Source organism: Oryctolagus cuniculus, chromosome 13 (genome assembly GCF_051225735.1).
Source record: "Oryctolagus cuniculus isolate XC-2025 breed Fujian yellow rabbit chromosome 13, ASM5122573v1, whole genome shotgun sequence".
NCBI lineage: Eukaryota > Metazoa > Chordata > Mammalia > Lagomorpha > Leporidae > Oryctolagus > Oryctolagus cuniculus.
Genome location: NC_142879.1, coordinates 52,752,860 through 52,775,290, shown reverse-complemented (window position 1 = coordinate 52,775,290; position 22,431 = coordinate 52,752,860). Strand labels below are relative to the sequence as shown.

General features: G+C 40.2%; 1 protein-coding gene across 4 annotated transcripts in view; it reads left to right on the top strand.

Annotated features, from left to right (window-relative positions):
* The window catches only part of PCNX2 (pecanex 2), a 324,088-nt gene that overhangs the window by 47,726 nt on the left and 253,931 nt on the right, over nucleotides 1–22,431 (top strand). For 3 of the 4 annotated variants that reach the window (XM_051821460.3, XM_008268254.4, XM_089312277.1), the window contains exons 6-9: nucleotides 7,219–7,366; nucleotides 7,858–8,003; nucleotides 9,523–9,616; nucleotides 20,749–20,884. In XM_051821460.3, the coding sequence (XP_051677420.1) occupies nucleotides 7,219–7,366; nucleotides 7,858–8,003; nucleotides 9,523–9,616; nucleotides 20,749–20,884 (524 nt within the window). Of the gene's footprint in view, nucleotides 1–7,199; nucleotides 7,367–7,857; nucleotides 8,004–9,522; nucleotides 9,617–20,748; nucleotides 20,885–22,431 lie in introns of all 4 variants that reach the window. The other variant, XM_089312276.1, reaches the window with a different exon arrangement.

The following is a 22,431-nucleotide window of genomic DNA, read 5'->3' as shown; positions in this document are numbered from 1 at the left end:
TATGAAAAGAAAAAAAAAACCTGTTCCTTGACAGTGACAATGGCTGCTCAAATCTGTTAAACTGTCTGTCACATCTTTTTCAGGTTTGGAATTAAGGTGGTGCTGGCTTCATAGAAAGAATTTGGGAGGATTCACTCCCTTTCAATTGTTTTGAATAGCTTGAGAAGAATTGGAGTTAGTTCTTATTTAAATGTGTGGTAGAATTCAGCAATGAAGCCATCCTGTCCTGGGCTTTTCTTTGTCTGGAGGGCCTTTATTACTGATTCAATTTCTGTCTTGATTATGGGTCTGTTTAGGTTTTCTGTGTCTTCATGGCTCAACTTAGGTAGATTGTATGTGTCCAGGAATCTATCCATTTCTTTTAGGTTTCCTAGTTTGTTGGCATACAGCTCTTTGTAGTACTTTCTGATGATTCTTTTTATTTCTGTGGTGTCTGTTGTTGCATTTCTTTTTTCATCTCTAGTTCTGTTGATTTGGATCTTGCCTCTCCATTTTTTGATTAGTTGGGCCAATGATGTGTCAATTTTGTTTATGTTTTCAAAAAACCAGCTCTTTGTTTTGCTGATATTTTGTATTTTTTTATTCAATTTTTTTGATTTCTCCTCTAATTTTAATTATTTATTTTCTCCTACTAATTTTGGGTTTGGTTTGCTGTTGTTTTTCTAGATCCTTGAGATGCATTGATAGCTCATTTACTTGGTGCCTTTCCAATTTCTTGATGTAGGCACCAATTGCTATAAACTTTCCTCTTAACACTGCTTTGGCTATATCTCATAAGTTTTAATATGTTGTATTATCATCTTCATTTGTTTACAGAAATTTTTTGGTTTCTCTTTTGATTTATTCTATAACCCACTGTTTATTCAGGAGCATGTTGTTTCAGTCTCCATTGTGTTTGAATATGCTCTAGAGATTCCTGAGTTGCTACTTTCCAGATTCATTCCATTGTGGGCTGGGAAGATACATGCTATGATTTTGATTTTTTTGAATTTGCTGAAATTTGCTTCATGGCCCAGCATGTGGTCTATCCTAGAAAAATTCCATGCACTGGTAAGAAACACGTGTACTCTGCATCTGTAGGATGAAAAGTTCCATAGATATCTGTCATATAGACCATTTGGTCTATAGTGTCAATTAAATCTGTTATTTCCTTGCTGATTTTCTGTCTGGTTGACCTGTCCATTGCTAAAAGTGGAGTATTGAAGTTTCCCATTATTATTGCATTGGAATCTATATCTCCCTTTACATCCATTAATATTTCTTTTTTTAAAACATTTATTTATTTATTTGAAAGTCAGGGTTACACAGAGAGAGAGAGAAAAAAAGAGAGAGAGAGGTCTTCCATCTGCTGGTTCACTCCCCAGATGGCTGCAACAGCTTGAGCTGCACTGATCTGAAGCCAGGAGCCGGGAGCTTCCTCCGGGTCTCCCATGTGGGTGCAGGGCCCAAGGACTTGGGCCATCCTCTACTGCCCTCCTAGGCCATAGCAGAGAGGTAGATGAGAAGTGGAGCAGCTGGGACTCGAACCAGCGCCCATATGGGATGCTAGCACTGCAGGCGATGGCTTTACCTGCTACACCACAGCACTGGCCCACATTCATTAATATTTCTTTTAAATAACTAGGTCCCCTGTAATTGGGTACATATAAATTTATTATAGTCACATCTTCCTGTTGAATTGATCCCTAATCACCACATAGTGCACTTCCTTGTCTCTTTTAAGAGTGTGTGTTAGGCTGGTGCCGCGGCTCAATAGGCTAATCCTCCACCTGTGGCACCAGCACCCTGGGTTCTAGTCCCAGTCGGGGCGCTGGATTCTGTCCCAGTTGCCCCTCTTCCAGGCCAGCTCTCTGCTGTGGCCTGGGAGTGCAGTGGAGGATGGCCCAAGTCCTTGGGCCCTGCACCCGCATGGGAGACCAGGAGAAGCACCTGGCTCCTGGCTGTGGATTAGCGCAGTGCGCCGGCCACAGCGCGCTGACTGAGGCGGCCATTGGAGGGTGAACCAGTGGCCAAAGAAGACCTTTCTCTCTGTCTCTCTCTCTCACTGTCCACTCTGCCTGTCAAAAAGAAAAAAAAAAGAGTGTGTGTTAAAGTCTATTTTGTCTGATATTAGTATGGCTATGCCAGCTCTTTTTTGGTTTCTGTTAGCATGGAATAACTTTTTCCATCCTTTACTCTCAGTGTGTGTTTATTTTTTTGGTGAGATGTGTTTCTTCTAGGCGGCAACCAGATGGGTCTAGTTTTTTATCAGTTCCGCCCGGCTGCATTTTTAATGGAAGAGTTGAGGTCATTTACATTCAAAGTGACTATTGAGAAGTAATGACTTGGCTCTGATTTTTCCATAAACATTCCTATTCTTTACTCTGGATTTCCTTTTTACCTTTACTGGGAGACTTTCTGCCTTCACCTTCTTTCATAGTGATGACCATGTTTCTGTGTTTCTGTGTGTAGCACATCCTTAAGCACTTTTGTAAGGTTGGATGAGTGGTGACAAATTCTTAAAATTTCTTTTGTTATAGAAGGTGTTCATTTCACCTTCCTTCATAAAGGAGAGCTTTGCAGGGTACAATATTATGGGTTGACAGTTTTATTTTTTCTCTTAAGACTTGGACTATATCTCACCATTTTCTCCTAGCATGTGGGGTTTCTGATAAGAAGTCAGCTGTGAGTCTAATTGGAGATCCTCTAAAAGTAATATGGCGTTTCTCTCATATACATTTTAGGATCTTTTCTTTATGTTTTACTGTAGAAAGTTTGACTACAATGTGTCATGGTGAAGATCTTTTCTGGTCATTTCTACCTGGAGTTCTATGTGCTTCTTGTTCTTGGACGTCTCTTTCTTTCTCCAAATTGAGAATGTTTTCTGCAATTATTTCACTAAAAAGGCCTTTTAATCCATTTTCTCTTTACACACCTCCAGGAACTCCCAAGACCCATATGTTGGGTTTGTTTGTAAGCATCCCACAAATCTCTGACACTGTTTTTTAGTTTTCTTCTATTTTTTTTTTTTTATCTGACTGTAACATTTCTAGAGATTTGTCTTCTAACTCGCTTATTCTCTCCTCTGCCTCACTTAGTCTGTTCTTAAGGCTTTCCACCATATTTTTATTTGTTGCATTCTGGTCTCACCTCACTCCAGAACTGGTGCTAAGGCTCTTGGCTCTTGGCTGCTGGGGTCTCCATGTAGAACCACAGTGTCCCTCTAATTTGTGTGCAGTTTCCTCTGCCATTCTCTCCCTAACTCTTCCCTGAGACTGTGCTCTATCCATGTGTTTTTTTTTAAACTATCTTCACCTAGACTAGAACAGTAAGTTCCCTCCCTATTCTACCATCTAGTTTTTTAATTTTTAAATTTGGATTTATTTTAAATTTACTTGAGAGAGGGAGAAAGGTAGAGAAAGGAAGAGAAAGGGAGAGGGAGAGCGAGAGGGAGAGAGAGAGAGATTGTCCATCTACTACTTTACTTTAAATGTTGAAGTAGCTGGGACTGGGCCAGGCTGAAGCCAGGAACCTGGAAGATAATCTGGTTTTCCCATGTGGGTGGCAGAGACCCAAGTACTTGAGCCATCATCTACTCCCTCCCAGGGTATCATTAACAGGATGCCTGAAGCAGAGCTAGGGCTCAAATCTCGATACTCCTATATGAGATGAGGGCACCCCACGTGGTGCCTTAACCACTGTGGCATATACCCACCCCATGTCATCAGTTATTAATCAAACCCTGGCCATTTGGTACTAATCATTGAAAGGTTATTGTTTGCCTTATGGAATTGCCTGCTAGAAACAATTGTTCAACTTTCTTGTTTTAAAGATTTATTTTATTTACTTGAAAGACAGAGTTATATATAGAGAGGTAGATAGAGGGGCCTTCTATCCATTGCTTCACTCTCCAGATGACTGCAATGGCCAGAGCTGAGCTGATCCAAAGCCAGGAGCCAGGAGCTTTTCCAGGTCTCCCACGTGCAAGTAGGGGACCAAGGGTTTGCGCCACCTTCTGCTGCTTTCCCAGGTGCATTAGCAGAGAGCTGGATCAGAAGTGGATTAGCTGTGACTTGAATCCATGCCCACAGGGTATGCGGGTGCTGTAGGCCGGGGCTTTTAACCAGCTATGTCACAGCGCCAGCCCCAATTTTTCAACTTTTTATAAGTCTGACTTATATATAGTATGTTGACCTTCTGGGCTGGTTATTATAGATAATAGATTATTTTTCTTAACTGGTTGAGATAGATTTTTGGTCACAGTTCTGTGTTTACATATATTGTCTGGCTATTGTGCATGTATATTTCAGTCTCTTCTATAAATTTCTGAGAAAATAATTATGAATGTATGTATTGGTACTAATTGAAGAATTATCTATAATATAGAAAATTGGATCAATCTAACTTTACAACAGAGGTATACTTAAGTAAATTTTACTGTGTTCATGTAATATTATATAACCACTATCTTTCTTTCAATGGTATAGAATACCTAATAGCATTAAATATTTATGATATTTTAAGATAAATTTGAAGGTCTAAAACAATTATGGCTTCATTTTTATAAAACAAAGTGTGTGTCTAGGGAAAAAAACTGGTGTGATATGTATTAATGGGCTCTATTGGTAATGTCAGGATGGCATGATTAAGAGTTCATTAAGTTTTTTTCTTTCTCTAGTTTTTAATTTTATACAATGTATGCATACTATGTTTTATATACAAATATTATTGTAAATGTTTAAAGGGAGAAAGGAAAAAATAGTCTATATGTTGACCTATGTAATTAATACATTTTTTTTTTTAAAAGATAGAGTTACAGAGAGAGGTAGAGACAGAGAGAGAGGTCTTCCATCTGCTGGTTCACTCCCCAGGTGGCCTCAACGGCTGGAGCTGTGCCGATCCGAAGCCAGGAGCCAGGAGCTTCTTCCTGGTCTCCTGTGTGAGTGCAGGTGCCCAAGCACTTGGGCCATCTTTCACTGCTATCCCAGGTCATAGCAGAGAGCTGGATCGGAAGAGGAGCAGCTGGAATTGGAACCGGTGCCTATATTTGATGCCAGTGCTTCAGGCCGGGGCTTTAACCCACTGTGCCACAGCACCGGCCCCATTAATACATACATTTAGGAGGAGAGACCAAGATATGATGAAAGAGATGTGAGCAAATGAATCTAAATACATGTAGTGTGAAGGGGAATACTGTCTTAAATGTGCCTTTCTGTGATTTTTTTTGTGAGGCATGATCATTGACTAAAGCTGTTTTGTTACGATAGCTGTTTCTCATAAATGTGTTTCTTGAAAACTGAAAACTTCTATATTGACAAGCTGTCAAATGAAATGCAAACCTTTTTGTCCAAATAAATTCTTATGTTAGTTTCACAGATGTATTGAGAATATTTATTTTCAAGATTTATTTAGAGGGGCTGGCATTGTGGCACAGTGGGTTAAAGCCTCTATCTGCAATGCAGGCATCCCAAATGACAGTGCTGGTTCCCACTGCTATGCTTCTGATCCAGCTTCTTGATAATATACAATGTAATAAATGTAATACAATGTAGTACAATATAATAAGGCAATGGATGCTGGCCCACTTGGGTCCCTGCCATCCTTGTGGGAGATTTGGATATAGTTCTCGGCTCCTCTCCTCAGCTTGATCCAGCCCTGGCTGTTGCAGCCATTTGGGGAGTGAACTACAGGATAGAAGATCTCTGTCTCTCTGTCTCTGTCTCTGTCTCTGTCTCTGTCTCCCTGTGTGTGTGTGTGTGTGTGTCTCTCTTCTTCTCTGTCAATATATATATTGACTATAAAACATTTTTAAAAATAAATAAATCTAAAAACTCACATAGATGTCAGTGATTTCCTGTTATTAATTGAGGTCTATGGATGAAAAAACTTTGTTATACCTTCCTCCCTTAGTATCCCTGGGGAATTGATTCCATAACCTCTACAGATAGCAAAATCTGTGGATACTCAATTCCTTTGTATGAATGGGGTGGTGTTTGCATCTAACCCATACCCATCCTCTTGTGCACTTTGAATAATCTCTAGATTTCTTCTAATACCTAATACAATGTAAATGCTATGTAAATACTGGTTGTTATGTTGTATGATTTAGGGAATAATGGCAAGATGAAAAGATGTATCACTATTCAGTACCAACCCAGAGGGGTTCCCCAAATATTTTCAACCTGCAGTTGGTTGGACAAGGAATATGTGGATGTGGAGGGCCAATTGTATATATAACCAGGAGAATTGTGCCACCCTGTGTACACTAACAGTTTCATTTTTTGAGGACCAAGGCAGAACCTAATGGTCTTTCCTAATGGTGTCTTAGAAGGGGCTGGTTGGTCCCAACCACTCAGTCCTGTTCTCTCAGGCCCAGGCCTGTGAGCTTTAGGGCCAACATTTTGCCTAGAGGTAGTTTTCCGTATCTTTGGTCAACAATAACAACAGCCCTTCTGACCTAAAAATTGGCTGCTGTTGTATCCACAGACAGGGAAGTACTGACTGTCAGGGCCATATTCCGTTTTGCATAGTGCTGCAAGTGAGACCTTTATTTAGGTCTGTGGTTTAAAGAGAATTCTAAAATACCAAACAAAACCAACTCTGTAGCTACTGATCTTGGAATTCACATTCATCTTGAAATATCCTCAGAGCAAGGAGTAGGAGCTGAATTTTACTGTGTCCTCCACAGTGCTAAGCATGCAGTTCAAAATCAGTTATGCTTACCCACAATCTACTTTATGAAGGCACCAATTCTACGTTTAGCTTGAAAATTTAGATTTGGAGAATGAGCGAGAAGAAACAATGATTAGGCTTTAAAATGGTGAATGGGACCTTGTTAGAAACAGCCACCTTTGTTTATATCATTTTTCTCTTTGTCATCTGAGACTGTTCATTTCTGAGTTATGAACCTTTCATGCTCATGTGACCTAAATGGGTTATCCCTGCCTAAGCGAGTCTGCCGTCACTGAGTTATTTCAAAGGAGTCCCTAAATCCAGATGTAAATAGATGCTGTTTGTAGAGGCCTAAACAACATGTCTCAAACATATACACATTTCTGCTTTCCAAATGCACTTATGTACTTTCATAATTAGTAAAATGAAAACGTATTTAAAAATATTTTGAATTCAGAGGAGCTACTTTGACTGTCTATTGTTTTGGTTTCAGTTACTTTTCTCCAAGAGTTTTCATATTCATTTCTTATTTCACATTACATTAACAGATCAAGGAATATCTTTCAGATAATTGCTCCCAGGAGAAAAAGGAGGAAATCTTGGCAAGTGAAAAACCCAGTGGACACAATTCCAAGCAAGGGAAACCAGACTTGCAAAGTCAAGACCATCCTTGTACGAGCCCCATGTTCACTCAACCTCCCAGGACCACGGCCTTGTAAGGATAACTTATTTAGCTTTATATATTTTTTTTTTTACAGGCAGAGTGGACATTGAGAGAGAGAGACGAGAGACAGAGAGAAAGGTCTTCCTTTGCCGTTGGTTCACCCTCCAATGGCCGCCGCAGCCTGCGTGCTGCAGCCAGCGCACTGCGCTGATCCGATGGCAGGAGCCAGGTACCTATCCTGGTCTCCCATGGGGTGCAGGGCCCAAGGACTTGGGCCATCCTCCACTGCACTCCCTGGCCACAGCAGAGAGCTGGCCTGGAAGAGGGGCAACCGAGACAGAATCCAGCGCCCCGACCAGGACTAGAACCCGGTGTGCCGGCGCCACTATGTGGAGGATTAGCCTATTGAGCCGCGGCGCCGGCTTAGCTTCATTTTGATGTGAAGTAGGAGACAGCCTCATTCACTGGCTGCTTCTTTTAATGCTGTATGAAGGATAAGGAGGAATTCCTAACTGTTTCTGAAACTTTTATTGTATGTTAAGTTTCCAGGGCAATAGACAAAGACAGATCATCTACAGGGTAACTTCCCAACAAGATAGCTCTGTTTTGCAAGTCATCAGTGGGCCTGAAACATCTGTGCAGGAAGAAATGTCTGTGGACGCTATGCATGTTTTCATTGATGAACATGGTGAGTCTTGAGAGTGTTTTACTAATGAGCAAAAAGGGGACAAGCTTGCAGCTTTCCTGGGATTCTACATGGTCCCTTAGACTGAGTACCTGACTTTGGAATGTAAAACTTTAATCCTGAGATTGCCCACATACTATTCTTAGAACAGCATGTATTCCCTCCCACCTCCAGGCCTTTGCAGGTGCTATGTCCCTATGCCTGCATGTTATTTATCCTTCAGGTCCTAGTTCTAAGGTAGGCTTTTCAGTAAAATCTTTCCTAGCTTCCTCACACACAATCGGGTTCCTCTCTTCTTTACTTCCTTAATACCCTGTCCATTTCTTTATTTGATAGTATTACAGCCTGTAGCTATTTATTTACTTACAATAATAATAATTTTATTGATATTTTCTTTCTTGCAATTGTAAATAAACTTCAGGAGGGCAATGCCCAATACCCCAGTAAATATCTCTTGGATATATACTAAAAATATGACCTTGACATCTTTTTTCAGTGCTTTCTTATAAAAAGAGTTTAAAATAGTATGCCTGGGGAATCATTATTGACATGTTTAAAGTTCCAAAGAAATGGATATAGGTCCTAGTTTTTCTGGGATGGGTCTTGGCTTCTCACTTATAGAGCAAGTAATACTTGATAGTTTACTCTCAGAGGATCCTGGTTTAGATAATAAATTGTGTGGTTAGGTTATCTGGAGTCCAGATAGTTAAGTTTATAGCTGTTAAGTATTTTTGCATCCACACAAATACTTTCAAGTTATAAGAATAATATTAGCACATCTATCAAAGCTTCTATAATGTTTTTCTGGTAGAGTCCACCTTTGAATTGAGGGCCTTCTTCCAGCTGCTCACATGCACAAGGTTGATTATGCTTCTTGTGCCCATGAAGAAGCTATTCTTAAGAATTCTTCTGGGAAGAGACTGTTTACATTATAAAGGGAATGGATTTCCACACCTCAATACCCTGTATCCCTTTATTAGAGCTAATTTAACTCTGCAAATGAATTCAGTCCATTGCTTTTCCACATTAACAGGCTGACACTCTGGTAGTGTGCTGTGGTGCTTACTCATCTGCATATTCAGGGACAGGGATGGTCTCCTGTGGTTCACCACTCAAAATTGCATTGCTCAATGAGCCTTGTTTTGCTCATGGTACTCATGTATATGTATCCCCTCCAAAAAAAACAACAAAAAGCCCCACACCAACTCGTGGTTGTAGCTACCACATATCACGCTGATAACATGAAAAGAAAAATCATATAAAAAAGTGAATTAAGAGATGATACAGAAAAGTCCTTTGGCAATTGAGATTAGAAAGAAAGTTTTCTTAGTAAAATTTCTCTGGATGTCCCTCTTGTTCCTGTTAGTCACATTCTGTGGAGAAAGGATAAGAATGGGCCTAGAGTTTCAGTGATTATTTGAATAGTCCAAAATGAGGCCTTTAACTTGAATGTAGCAAAAGCTGAATGATTGTATACAAATAATTGTGAAATATTCTTTGATGAAATTTTGTGACCTTACAGGGGAAATTAGATCCTGTTACTTAAAGTCTGGAAATCAGAAAGAAGGCCCTTCACAGTATACGCCATCAAATCATGAGCGTCTCTCTCAGGCTCGGTGAGTAGAGCTGTGTAGATTTGAGAGCTGTCACATTGCCGGAGGCATGCAACCTATTCTGAAAATGAAGTGAAGAGGTTGGTGTAAAAGGAATGTGTTAATCTATTTTAGGTGTCAATGTGTGTGGTTTTGTGGGAAAAAAACATCTGACATCGTAGAATAATGAAAAACGAACTGAATCATTTTCATTGACATCACTTCCAAAAATGAATATAATGTGTAGAGGGAACCCTATGTAAACATAATAATACTCCCAGAAGGAAGAGGATAAAGCTTGCAAACACATCATTAAACCTCTTCCAAGCAGGGGATTAGAGGTATAGTTATCATTCAGAGCAATGAAGCCAAAACTACTTTTACATATTTATTTATTTAACTGGTAATGTCATTTAATTTACATATTTATCATTTAATTTGAGAGGCAGAGAGACAGAGACTGACAGATAGATAGAGAAAACATTCACCAACTTGGACTAGGTTCACCACAACACATTCAGTCTTAGTGAAAGGGTATTGGGCAGGCTCAGGTAGGGACACAGCTAGGGCATGGGAGGTGGATACTGAATGTGTTTCTACAGTACTTTGCTATGAGGCCATGTGACTTAAAAGTCTCAGAAGAGTAGACTCTCAAAGAGTAGACAGTAAAGAGAGCATGTGTATTCCTAAATATTCTATACATGTAAAAGTAAACATGTATATTATTATTTTTAAAAGCACAAGAAAGAGAGGATATGCATGGCAAAGTGTTATTCGTTCCTAGAACTCAAAAGAACAACACTTTCACATGATGTTGGTATAAAAGCAGTGGACAAAGACCTGGGATTTGCCATGTGATACTGGTGGACCAATACTTTGTTGGAATCACCACACACCACATAGGTTAGAGATGACTATGGACACTACATAAGGATTTTCGATCTCTCAAAATGACCAAAATGAACCAGCTGTAATTTCCATGGTGTGGAGACTAGCCAGCATTCAGGAATAGCAGGCAGAAAGCTGAACTGGACAGTGAACAGGGACTGGGGCCATGAAGCTTGGTTGAGTTCATGCTCTGTTCTCTATGTAGCAGGAGTGATCAGACCCATTTGAAGAGAGAAATACCTCTGATGAATGTGGAATCATCATGAATATGATTGAGAGTAGGGAGCTGGGGGGAGCCTGGAGCAGCAGTAGTCTGCTTGGTCAACACATCTGAACATAAAATGTGATACTCACTTTTAGTAAATGGGAAAGTAGTGCAAAAAGAAACCTGCTAAGCAATGCTCTTTAAACCATTCTACATAGAAATCAGATGTAGAGACTCAAATTAGATTTTCTAGTCCTGTGTTCTTTTAATTCAAAGAGAAATACTTCTCTGTTCATACAAAAGCTAACAGTGGAGGAAAATAAGACACTGAAAACCATACTTCCGGCCAGCGCCGCGGCTCACTAGGCTAATCCTCAGCCTTGCAGCGCCGGCACACCGGGTTCTAGTCCCAGTTGGGGCGCCGGATTCTGTCCCGGTTTCCCCTCTTCCAGACCAGCTCTCTGCTGTGGCCTGGGAATGCAGTGGAGGATGGCCCAAGTGCTTGGGCCCTGCATCCCATGGGAGACCAGGAGAAGCACCTGACTCCTGCCATCGGATCAGCGCAGTGTGCCGAGCGCAGTGTGCCGGCCGCAGCGCGCCGGCTGCGGCGGCCATTGGAGGGTGAACCAACGGCAAAGGAAGACCTTTCTCTCTGTCTCTCTCTCTCACTGTCCACTCTGCCTGTCAAAAAATAAAAAAAAAAAAAAAGAAAGAAAGAAAACCATACTTCCTTGAAATCAGAGAGTTAGTATCTTGCAGCATGAAAACGAATTTTCAGCACTAATATTTATTTTTTGTACAACATTGTGTAACATCCTTAACTATCTAAAACATCAGTTTTCTAAACCATAGATGGGGACAATAATTCCATAACTAAATCACTGAATTGTGTTAAAAATTAAATGTGTGAGTGGGCATTTCATCAAGCATTTAAGACTCCCACAACACATTGGAAAACCTGGGCTTGATTCCTGGCTCTGTTACAGGAAAATGGCAGCAGAGAAATTATTGTTACCTCAATTCTTTGTCTCACATGGAAGAAGAATTTCCAAGCAGATAGCAAAGAGATTTAAAAGTATTTATTAGAATCAAGGACCTCCTGTGGTGTGGAGGGGGGCTTCCAAGAGAGGAAAATTCAAAGGGGACTAGTATCAGTAGGCTTTAAGTACAATTTTGAAGGAAAAAAATTGACAATCAGATTGGCATTCTCAGTGACCAGGAGGAGACAAAAACCATCAAAAGACCTCATTTATAATTCTCCTTCCTGTCTGGCCTGCTAAGGGTGGGATAGATAACTTATTTTCACAATAAGCTGCGAGCTCAGGAAGTGCTCCATTGCTATTCCATGGTAAATTTGGAAGATTCCGAAGGAAGGAAGGTGGCAGGTTTGTTTTTGCAAATATTTTACACCCCAAATTCCATTGGGATCCCCTGACTATCTATTAACCCATCTGACTCCTCACCGCTCTAGCTCCTGATTTCAGTTTTCTGCTAATGCAGACCCTGAGAAGCACCTGAGGTGGCCCAAAGTAATTGAGTCCCTATCATTTAGCATTCCCAGCTCCTGGTTCCAGCCCTGGCCTGGCCTGACCATTGTGGGCATCTAGGAAGTAAACCAGTGGTTGGGGTTGTCCTGTTTCTCTCCTTCTCTGCCTCTCAAATACATAGAAATTTTAAAAAATAAATGTAGTAGTATATTAATTTTTACAATGACTACAATAATATTAATTCCTGAGTAAGACAGTACTTACCATAGAGGACACTCAGGAAATGTTAGATGGTGTTAGTGTCCTGGATAGAGGCAATAAGACAGTGGCTACAGTTCACCATGACTGTGTGACAGAAGATCCTGACTTTTGGCCAGGTAGAGGCCTTTCCTCTAGTACTTACATAAGATCACTTTACCTAGTTTTAAGGTTGTTAAGGACTCTTTGTTCTCCCTGTCAACCTATTGTGTTCCAATATACTGGAATCCATGGCACTTTTAACATTGGTACTTTAATGCCATCTCTGGCTTTTAGTACCATTACATTTTGAGTCCTATCATCATAAACATAAACTTCGATTTTTGAACTTGGAAGAATGCCTAGTCAGGGCTGTTATTCTAAGCCATCCAGCCATGGAAGATATTGGAAAAGCAACTTTTTCACTATAAGGGACTTCAGTGACTGGGATTGCCTCCAACTAGGCCATTAAACCACTGGTTCTTATTATTGGCAAGAAAGTCTTTACTCTTGGCTATTGTAAGCCTTGTTGCCATGTGACAGTTTTATATCCTGGACTCCCAAGTATGAATTGGGAATTGTAAGCATTGTAATGTCCATGTCTCTTTGGGGATTCCTGGAGGAAACCAGGAGAGGAAACAAATTTCCCTCCTTGGCCCCACTGTCATTGTGGGAACCAGTGAACTTCTCCTGACCTGCCAAAGAAACACATATTTTCTGGTTGCACAATAACAGTCCATAATGCAGTACCTTCAGTACCATTATCTAACATAGTTCTGATTTCCCAAGAAAATAGAATAAGGGAACTATGGCTTGCACTGCAGCATTTAGAATTGCTTGTTGAAAAAACTGCTAGAAGAAAAATTCATTTCAGTGTGTTATTGCCTAGACTATAAGATTCTTTCAGTAGCTCAAAGCCTAAAAGGAGCTAATCTACTTGGATAGTTGAAGTCAGCTACCTGCCTAGCAAGCTGGAGCTGAAGCTGCCTAGGAAGCTGAAGGATGTTTTATGTCTGAAGGATTCATCATTGTGGACTTAAGTTATTCTTCTGTAGGTCTTACAATTAGAACTTGATAGTTTCTGTTCTTTATTGAGCCAAGATTTATATATCTCTTATAAAAGTTCTATAGCCATCCTTTGGTATTAATCCAGGTTTTCTAGAGTCATAAGCAGTCTGATGAAAATGCATGTGAAATATGTATCATCTGCTCCCTAGTAAAATATAATGGAAAGACATAGTATTTACATACATTTAGAGCACTCACAAATCATAAAGTGGGCATAGTAGTCAGCTGATATAAAATGTCATTTTGGAGCAGATTTGTTTACAGAACCTTTATTGAAGAATTTTGTATCAAACATGTTACCTTGGGGCCGGTATTGACACTGGCATCCCATAAAAATGCCATTTTGAGGCTTGGGCACTCCACACTTTGTCCAGCTCCCTGCTAATGTGTGTGGGAAAGCACAGAAGATGGCCTGAGTGCTTGGGCCCTCTCTTCCCCTTTGGGAGACCTGGATGGAGTTCTGGGCTTCTGGCTTTGGCCTGGATCAGCCCTTGTTGTTTATAGCCATTTGGGGGAGTGAACCAGGGGATGGAAGATCTTTCTTTCTCTGTCTTTCCCTCTTTCTCTGGAACTCTGCCTTTAAAATAAACAAGCAAACAAATAAATAAATCTTTAAAAAGTTACGTCAACTATATTTTATTAAAAAATATAGAGTAGGTTGATTATGTAGTATTTATCTCAGTTCACTCAAACATGTCTTTTGTTTTTGAATCATTGTAGCATGTGTTGGAGCTATTATTCTGCCTATAAATTAGACTTCTTTTTGAAAGCTGCCCTAAGTCTCTAGGCCTATTGTGTACCATACTCCAAAGCTAGGTGGAAGCCCTGTACTTAATCTTTGTTGCCTCCTCAGATTTCTTCCTCTTTTGTTGATATTATCAGCCTGTCTGGCCCTTATCTCCATGAAACCTCCCTTATCCACTGGGATTAGCTGTCAGGAAAGTCAGGATGTTTAAGTATATATCTGGTTCCCAGAGAAGATAGCAAGCAGAAAGTTGCAAGAAATGATTATCTCAATTTTTCACTTTAGTTGAGAGAAGTAGTGACCTCTGATTTGGAATAGCTGAGCAGAAATGTGAGCACTGGAATAAGCCAATTAGATGTGCAAGATGCAGAATGAAATGTGACTTCACTCAATTTTGATATGCCCAATTGTGTGTCACACTGATATGCAATTTCAAAATTTCAGCTCTAATCACAAATATTGGCATATAGCTACATTACAATTAATTTCAATAATAAATATGTTTACGGCTTCAAATTAAAAATAAAAAACCTTTTAGGGGTTAAGTCACCTTTGCTTACACAGAGGTAGAAATGATCCCAAAATGCAGTTGATCACCCTGGGATCTGCCTTTGAATAGTTTCTGCTTTCCTCAATCACTGAAATGCCCTCTCCCTGTTGTCTTTCAGACTTTTCTCTCTTCCACTGAACGTCTTATATTTTTTTCTGAGACACATTAGAAAATATGACACTTTCATCCACAGAGTCCTAAGGATGGGAGATTCACGAGTCCAATCTGGAAAGACTTCTGTTCTCTGCACACCTGCCAGGAGGCCAGGGGCTGGAGAGGATCTTTCAGTTTTTATGGTCACAGCTACAGCTACCACACGAGGGCAGTCAGAACCCAGGTTCCAGGCCTTTCTCCTTTCCAGGCTGCTATCTCCTTTTTCACAGTTACTCTTACAAATTCTGCTGTCACATAAAAGAAGAGCTGTTTGCCAACTTTAAAACAAGAACCCCTGTTAAAATTCTAAACAAATAGGTTTTAGTGTTCAGAACAGTGCTGCTTTATTTAAATATTCCATATATCAAATGTGTTGCGTTGCTGTGACTTTGCTTCCCAGGCCATCCTCAGTGTGTGTTGCTTCCATGGCCTGTGAGGAAGTCTGAAAAAATGAGAAGGACAGAGAGAAAGAAGCCCTCTTCCTGACACTAGTGAGATAAGTTTTTAAAATCTTGGGAAGATGAAGAATTTCAGGAAGGTTTTTTCCTATCAATGGGAAAATGTAGAAAAGGCCCATAACTGTTGTTACTTGTAGCTCTTGAAACTTAGCACTTTTGTTTTTTAAAAGATTTATTTATTTATTTGAAAGGGAATTTACAATGAGAGAAAGAGAGATTGATTTTCTATCTGTCAGTTTACTACCCAAATGACCACAGGCCCCAATTAGGCCAAGCCAAAGCCAGGAGCCTGGAGCCTGGAACTCCATCCAGGTCTCCCATGTAAGTACAAGGGCTCAAGTTCTTGGGCCATCTTCTGCTGCTTTTCTAGGCACATTAGCAGGGAGCTAGAATGAAAGTGGAACAACCAGAACTGAAACCAGATCCCAAATGGGATGCTGGCACCACAGGCGGCAGCTTAACCCACTGTGCCACAACATCAGCCTGACACTTAGCACTTTCACAGTGTATTTATTAATATGGGAGAAATCTTTGACTTTTACTTAGTAAAACATGGTCTTTTTAAGATGATTTTTCAGAACCTAGTCCATAATTTTAAAAAAGGGAGAATAAGCACCAGGTAATCTAAGAAGAGATACAAGCAAAGAGGTAGACTTAGAAAGTCTTCAAAGATTGGTGGGGGGACTCCTGCTTAGCTGTTCATGCCAGTGATTTTTGTGGATATCTTGGCCTCTAGTACTTGGGTGGGAAAGCTGGTGCACATGGATTAGGACTATACCACCAGGACCCTAGAGAACTGTATCTAAGTAAGGGAATAAATGTCTGCCATTGGAGTGATGCTTATTGTATTGAAGCTTGTGATCTCCTTCTGACTCAACAGGGAGCCCATATCTCATGGTTTGTCTAGGATGATCAACTATTATAAAACAGGCTAATTAATAGGGAATTTAATATGCTGCTTCAATATGTCTTTATAAAGAAGGTTGGGTATGAGTTGAGGCCAACATACTCTTCACCTGTGCCTGTTACTAGAGACAAATGGTATTAGTGTATTATTTGTGGTAAAGTATAGAGGCCATATTGTAATTTAATGTGAGAATAAATAAGCAAGTCTTAGATCAACCAGGTCTTATATCAACAAAAGGAAGTAGACAGATCAAGGATGGTAATTATGTGACTAATATAGGGGAGGCACTATTTAGTGCTTCACAGACATAGTCTGCTTTCATTATCACAGCAATCCTCAGGAGGAAAATATTTTCTCTTTTTTATAGTCAAGAATTTGAGGTAGCAGAATAAAGTTTATAGTCACAGTAAATAATGGAGCAATAACTTAAATCTAGTTCTGTTTAATTCTACAGCTCATCCAAAAGATCTTGAAAAGAACATCAAACCTTAGATTTTTAATATCTAAATGGCTTATATATGAAAATAATGTGATTTATTATTATTTAGCAACCAGAAAATGTGCTAGGTAGGGGTGAGTGTTGTGACACACCAAGTTAAGCTGCTGCTTGGGATGCCTGTAGCCCACAATGCCAGTTTGAGTTCCAGCTACTCTGCTTCCAATCCAGCCCCACGTGGGAGACCCAGATGGTGTTCCAGGCTCCCAACTTCAGCCTGGCCAAGTGCTGGTTGTTGTAGCCGTTTGGAGAGTGAGCCAGAGGGTAAAACAGCGTGCAGATGCTCTCTATGTTCCCCCTGTCATTCGTTCAAATACATAAATAAATCTCAAAAAAAAAGTACTAAGGAATAAAGAAAAATTAAGCTGACACTTCCTTATGTATCACATTTCCTAGCAGCAAATCGGTTGACTGTTGATACAACAGTCAATTCTTAGTTTATTTTAGTTGGCAATAGAGGGTGCCATACACCTTGTAGATTTTTGCATAGAAGTATGTGTTTTTATTTCCTGTCTATTTATAATCATTACCTACCTTACTTTCAATGCTGTCAGATTAATTTTTTGGTTTTAGTGAAGTTCTGGCATGTGCTGAGATTTAGTTTCCTTTGGATTTATATTAATAAGGTGCTTCCAGTCCTGTGTATTTCAATGTGAAATGATAGTTATATTACTGAGTAGTTTCTTTGCAAACCTGAGAAGCTTGAATGAACATTGTTTTTATAAATCTAGCTGATCTTTTGTCCTTTTGTGACAGTGAGTATACCACTAATATAGACAGAAAGGAAAGGCACTGTCAGGAGCAATCATCCAAATAATGGAAGGACAGGATTTTGTTTTCAGATTTAATGTACTTAGGCCTTTTGGTTCACTTCCTAAACCCTGATATTTATTATATGTCTCCTAAGTGGTTTTTTTAAAGAAAATTTTATTGAATTTATCATCAGCCAGAAATTATGTCTTAGAATTATGAGCTTCCTGTGTGTAGGAAATAATGGAAATATTTTATTTTTTAACACAAGGATGAAATTTTTACACATCTTGGTTGTTTCACTTTTTTTTTTTAATATTTATTTTTATTTGAAAGAGTTACACAAAGAGAGAGGAGAGGCAAAGAGAGGGAAAGAGGTCTTTCATCTACTGGTTCACTCCCCAATTGGCCGCAACGGTGGAGCTCTGCCGATCCAAAGCCAGGAGCCAGGAGCTTCTTCCAGGTTTCCCACGTGGGTTCAGGGGCCCAATGACTTGGGCCATCTTCTACTGCTTTCCCAGAAAAAAGCTGGTTTGGAAGTGGAGCAGCTGGAACTCGAACCGGTGCCCATATTGGGTGCTGGCACTGCAGGTGGCAGCTTTACCTTCCACACCACAGCGCTGGCCCAGAAATATTTTTTTTTAAGATTTATTTATTTATTTGAAAGTCAGAGTTACACAGAGAGAGGAGAGGCAGAGAAGAGAGAGAGAAGTCTTCCATCCGCTAGTTCATTCCCCAGTTGGCCGCAACAGCCGGAGCTGTGCCCCGATCTGAAGCCAGGAGCTTCTTCTGGGTCTTAACCCACTAACCCACATGGGTGTAGGGGCCCAAGGACTTGGCCATCTTCTACTGCTTTCCCAGGCCATAGCAGAGAGCTGGATGGAAAGTGGAGTAGCTGGATCTTGAACCGGCGCCCATATGGGATGCCGGCGCTTCAGCCCAGGACATTAACCCACTGTGCCACAGTGCTGGTCCCACCCAGAAATATTTTAAACATTGTCCATATAGAGTAAGTACTTGTATGTTTATTGCTACAATATTAATAAATTAGATGAAAGAAGGTTCTTAAAACTTATCAGAAGCTTTACCATGAAATGTCTGGAATAAAAAGCAGAAAGTGGTGCTGGCACAGGAGTGCAGTGGGTTAAGACTCGGAAGAAGCAGCTCAAACATCCCATATGGACTCTGGTTGGAGTCCCATCAACTCCAATCCAGCACCCTACTAATGCTCCTGGGAAAGCAGTGGAGAATGGTCCCTGCACCTGTGTGAGAGACCCGTATGAAGCTCCTGGCTCCTGGCCTTGACCTGGTCCAGACCTGACTGTTGTGGCCATTTGGGGAGTGAACCAGTGGCTGGAGGATCTCTTTCTCTCTGTAATTCTGTGTTTCAAATAAATACATAAATCTTTTTTTGTAAAGATTTATTTATTTACTTGAAAGTCAGAGTTACACAAAGAGAGAGGAGAGGCAGAGAGAGAGGGAGAGGGAGAGAGAGAGAGGTCTTCCATCCGATGGTTCACTCCCCAGATGGCCACAACGGCTGGAGCTGTGCCGATATGAAGCCAGGAGCCAGGAGCTTCTTCCAGGTCTCCCAGGCAGGTGCAGGGGCCCAAGGACTTGGGCCATCTTCTACTGCTTTCCCAGGCCATAGCAGAGAGCTGGATTGAAAGTGGAACATCTGGGTCTCAAATTGGCGCCCACATGGGATGCTAGTGCTTCATGCCTGGATGTTAACCCACTGTGCCACAGCACCAGCCCCAATACATAAATTTTAAGAATGAAAAGTGATTCCATTATTGTAACATCTATACTCCTGAGGAGTCTGTATTAGCTGCTGTTGCTTGGGCTGCAAGTATCGTAAGAATCCATTCAAAATGGGTTAAATAATGAGATGTATTACCTCAGAAAACAGGAAGCCCAAAGTTTTGATGAGAACAATACTGGTGGATTCCAACACTTGATGCTGTTTTCAAGAAACCAGCTCATCTTCCAGCTCTGTGGCCCTTTGGCTTGACACTCATGATGGCAAAGTGGCTGCTGTAGTTCTATGTGCTTCTTACTCTTGTAGCATCTAAAGGCCAGGAGGAATTTTGTTACTTTTTAACATCTAAAAAACCTTGTCTATGACTTCCTCTATCTCAAGCTGACCTTTCTTTGCTCTTGATGACCTTTTATTCCAAAGCCAAGAACTGGTCAGCTGAAAGGACCATATCCCTGTTCTGAAGCATATAGTCTTGAATGAATGGAATGGGGTTATGTTAGCATTAATTCTGTTAGAAATGGCTGTTGGTTAAGCAACCAAATTAGGTACAGGCACTTTGCTAGAGAGTCAGAAGGAGTAAATATATGTCCTTATGTCCTAGTTTTCACTTTCTGAGCCAAAGGAAGAATGCCAGGATTGAGTTTGCTGAAAGAGTTCTATTCATTTAAGTCTTGTCAATCTATAAATGTGATTAAAGATAGTAAAATATTTAGAGATATATCATAGCTAATATACTAATGTGTTCTTTTCAATTACCTGAGGCATTTCTTTGATCCAATATGTACTTTCCTTTCTTTGGGGTAGGAGGGGGAGAAGATGAAGAGTGTTGGTAATCACTGTTTCTTCCTTATTGGTGTCTGGGGAATTATTAAGCCCACGACTTATTGTTTTCACAAAAGATGAGTCTAGAACCTGTTGCTACTACCTCTCTCTCCATTTAAATATGTATAAATTAAAAAAATTTAAATTGATACATAAAATTGTGCCTATTAATGAGATACCATGTGATACTTTGATTCACGTGTGCATTGTGTAATGTTCAAATCAGAGTAAGCCCATCTGCTCATGCATATATCATTTTATTGTGGTGGAAACATTCAAAATACTTACTTTCTTCCAGGTTTTTGGAAATACAGAGTATATGATCATTACCTATAGTTACCCTACTATGCAAGAGAATATAAGAACTTAAAAAAAAAGAAAAAGAAAATGTAGGTTGTCCTCTGTTATCATACAGGCATGTACCTAACTACCTCATGGCATACTCCAACCCTGGAAAGCCCAAATAAGTGCAGGATGATTGATGTTCTGCCAAAAGGGAGCCTTGTATACAAAATACTTTATTCTGAATTGCATATGTAAGGTTGTAGAAGTTCATCTACTATCTGTACTGGGCTTCACTAGTGTCCTGTTGGTTTATAATAAAAACTTTTGTTTTGCCCACCCTCAGAGAGATGCAGATCAGCTCCTCCAGTACCACAACTTCTGAGAGTCCAGATCCGTCTTCCGGGGACCCTGCTGTCAGTGCTCTTCAACAACAGCTCTTACTCATGGTGGCTCGGAGGACCCAATCAGACACCCCACGGGTACGCACATCCAGAATCACTGTGGATGTTTTCAGAAGCAGCAAATTTGAACACATATTTCCAGGTTGTTTCCAGAATTAAGTCTCGCTCTGAATTTTGCTTCACCCAGTGATACATCACTGCATGATAGTCTACTGAGTGAATCTGAAAAGAAGCTATTTAGGTATCGGGTAATCTTCAGTTGCTGTTAACATGATGACTGTTGTCTCTTTTTTTTAAAGTGCATTAGTAATTCTTTCATATTGACTTTCGGTTGCCAGAAGGCATGATTCCCACAAAAGCTTACTGATTGAACTTCTTCTTTTACCACCATGAGTTGGAAAATATCTGGTTTTTTTCCCCTAACATTTTATTTATTTATTTGAAAGTCAGATACAGGGATATGGTGAGGGAAACAAAGAAGGAGAGGGAGATCTTCCATCTATCTTTCACTCCTCTAAGGGCTGCAACAACCAGGGCTAAACCAAACTGAAGCCAAGAGACAGGAACCCCATCTTGGTCTCTACATAGGTGGCAGGGGCCCAAGTACTTGAGCCATCATCCACTGCCTCCTGGGTATGTGAGCAGCAAGTTGGATCTTAGATAAGTCTTGTAAAACCAGGTGAGACTTGGCACTGTGAGATCAAGTCTGTTTAATTACTTTCCTTCTCTTACTCCATTCCTCTTTTATTCTCTGTTGCCTAAGCGCAGCAAGTCCTGGAACCCCTACTCCCATCCAATCTTATAGAATCTCTTCTAACTCTAGCAATGGATCAAATTCTGTAGGGTCAACTGAGTGGATGGCAAAGAGATGGACCAAAGCCTGAGAAAACATTTGTCTGAAATTCTTCCCTTGCACAAATAAAATGTGTGCATGCAATGCAGTGGTCACCTTCTTTTTTAACAATATGTGGGGGTTCTTTCTGTTCATGATAGTTGAAAATCCTAGCTCCTGCACACAATGGAAAGGGGAACATATTCTCCCACTTATCTCCAATTGGAACTGGTGGAAATGGTTGCCTGAGCTAGAAATTGGCATTCAGACATTAAGGAGCTTTAATTATCTATCACACTGTCAGGTGCACCCGTATTGTAAACTGGTGCTTTGTTCCATATTATAAATGGGTAATTCTCTGTGCCTTGGATTATCCACCTTGTGCGTCCAGCCTCATAGAGTATGTTTTGTAAGCTCATTGTCATTACTTTTAAAATCTTACATCACCTCATTGTGTTAGAGGGGCAAGGTTCTTGAGTAGCTCCTTTGAAATGTCTTCTGCATTACACTGCTGGTTGAGAGGCAGGTGCAGTCTACTGCAGGCAGCATTGAATCTGTGTGCATACACCCTCTTTTGCTTCCATTTACCTCCACTTGGATCTGGTCTTAAACTCATTCAGTTTTTCTTACATTACAGAATGAGATTGTGTCATGTATGAAAGTACTTTGTAAACTCTATAGCTCTATGTAACTTTATAATAGTGGAATTATTATTTTACTATTATTATTATTATAATTATTGAAATAATGAAAGCCAACTAGTTCATTGGTCCTGAACTATTTGGAATTGATG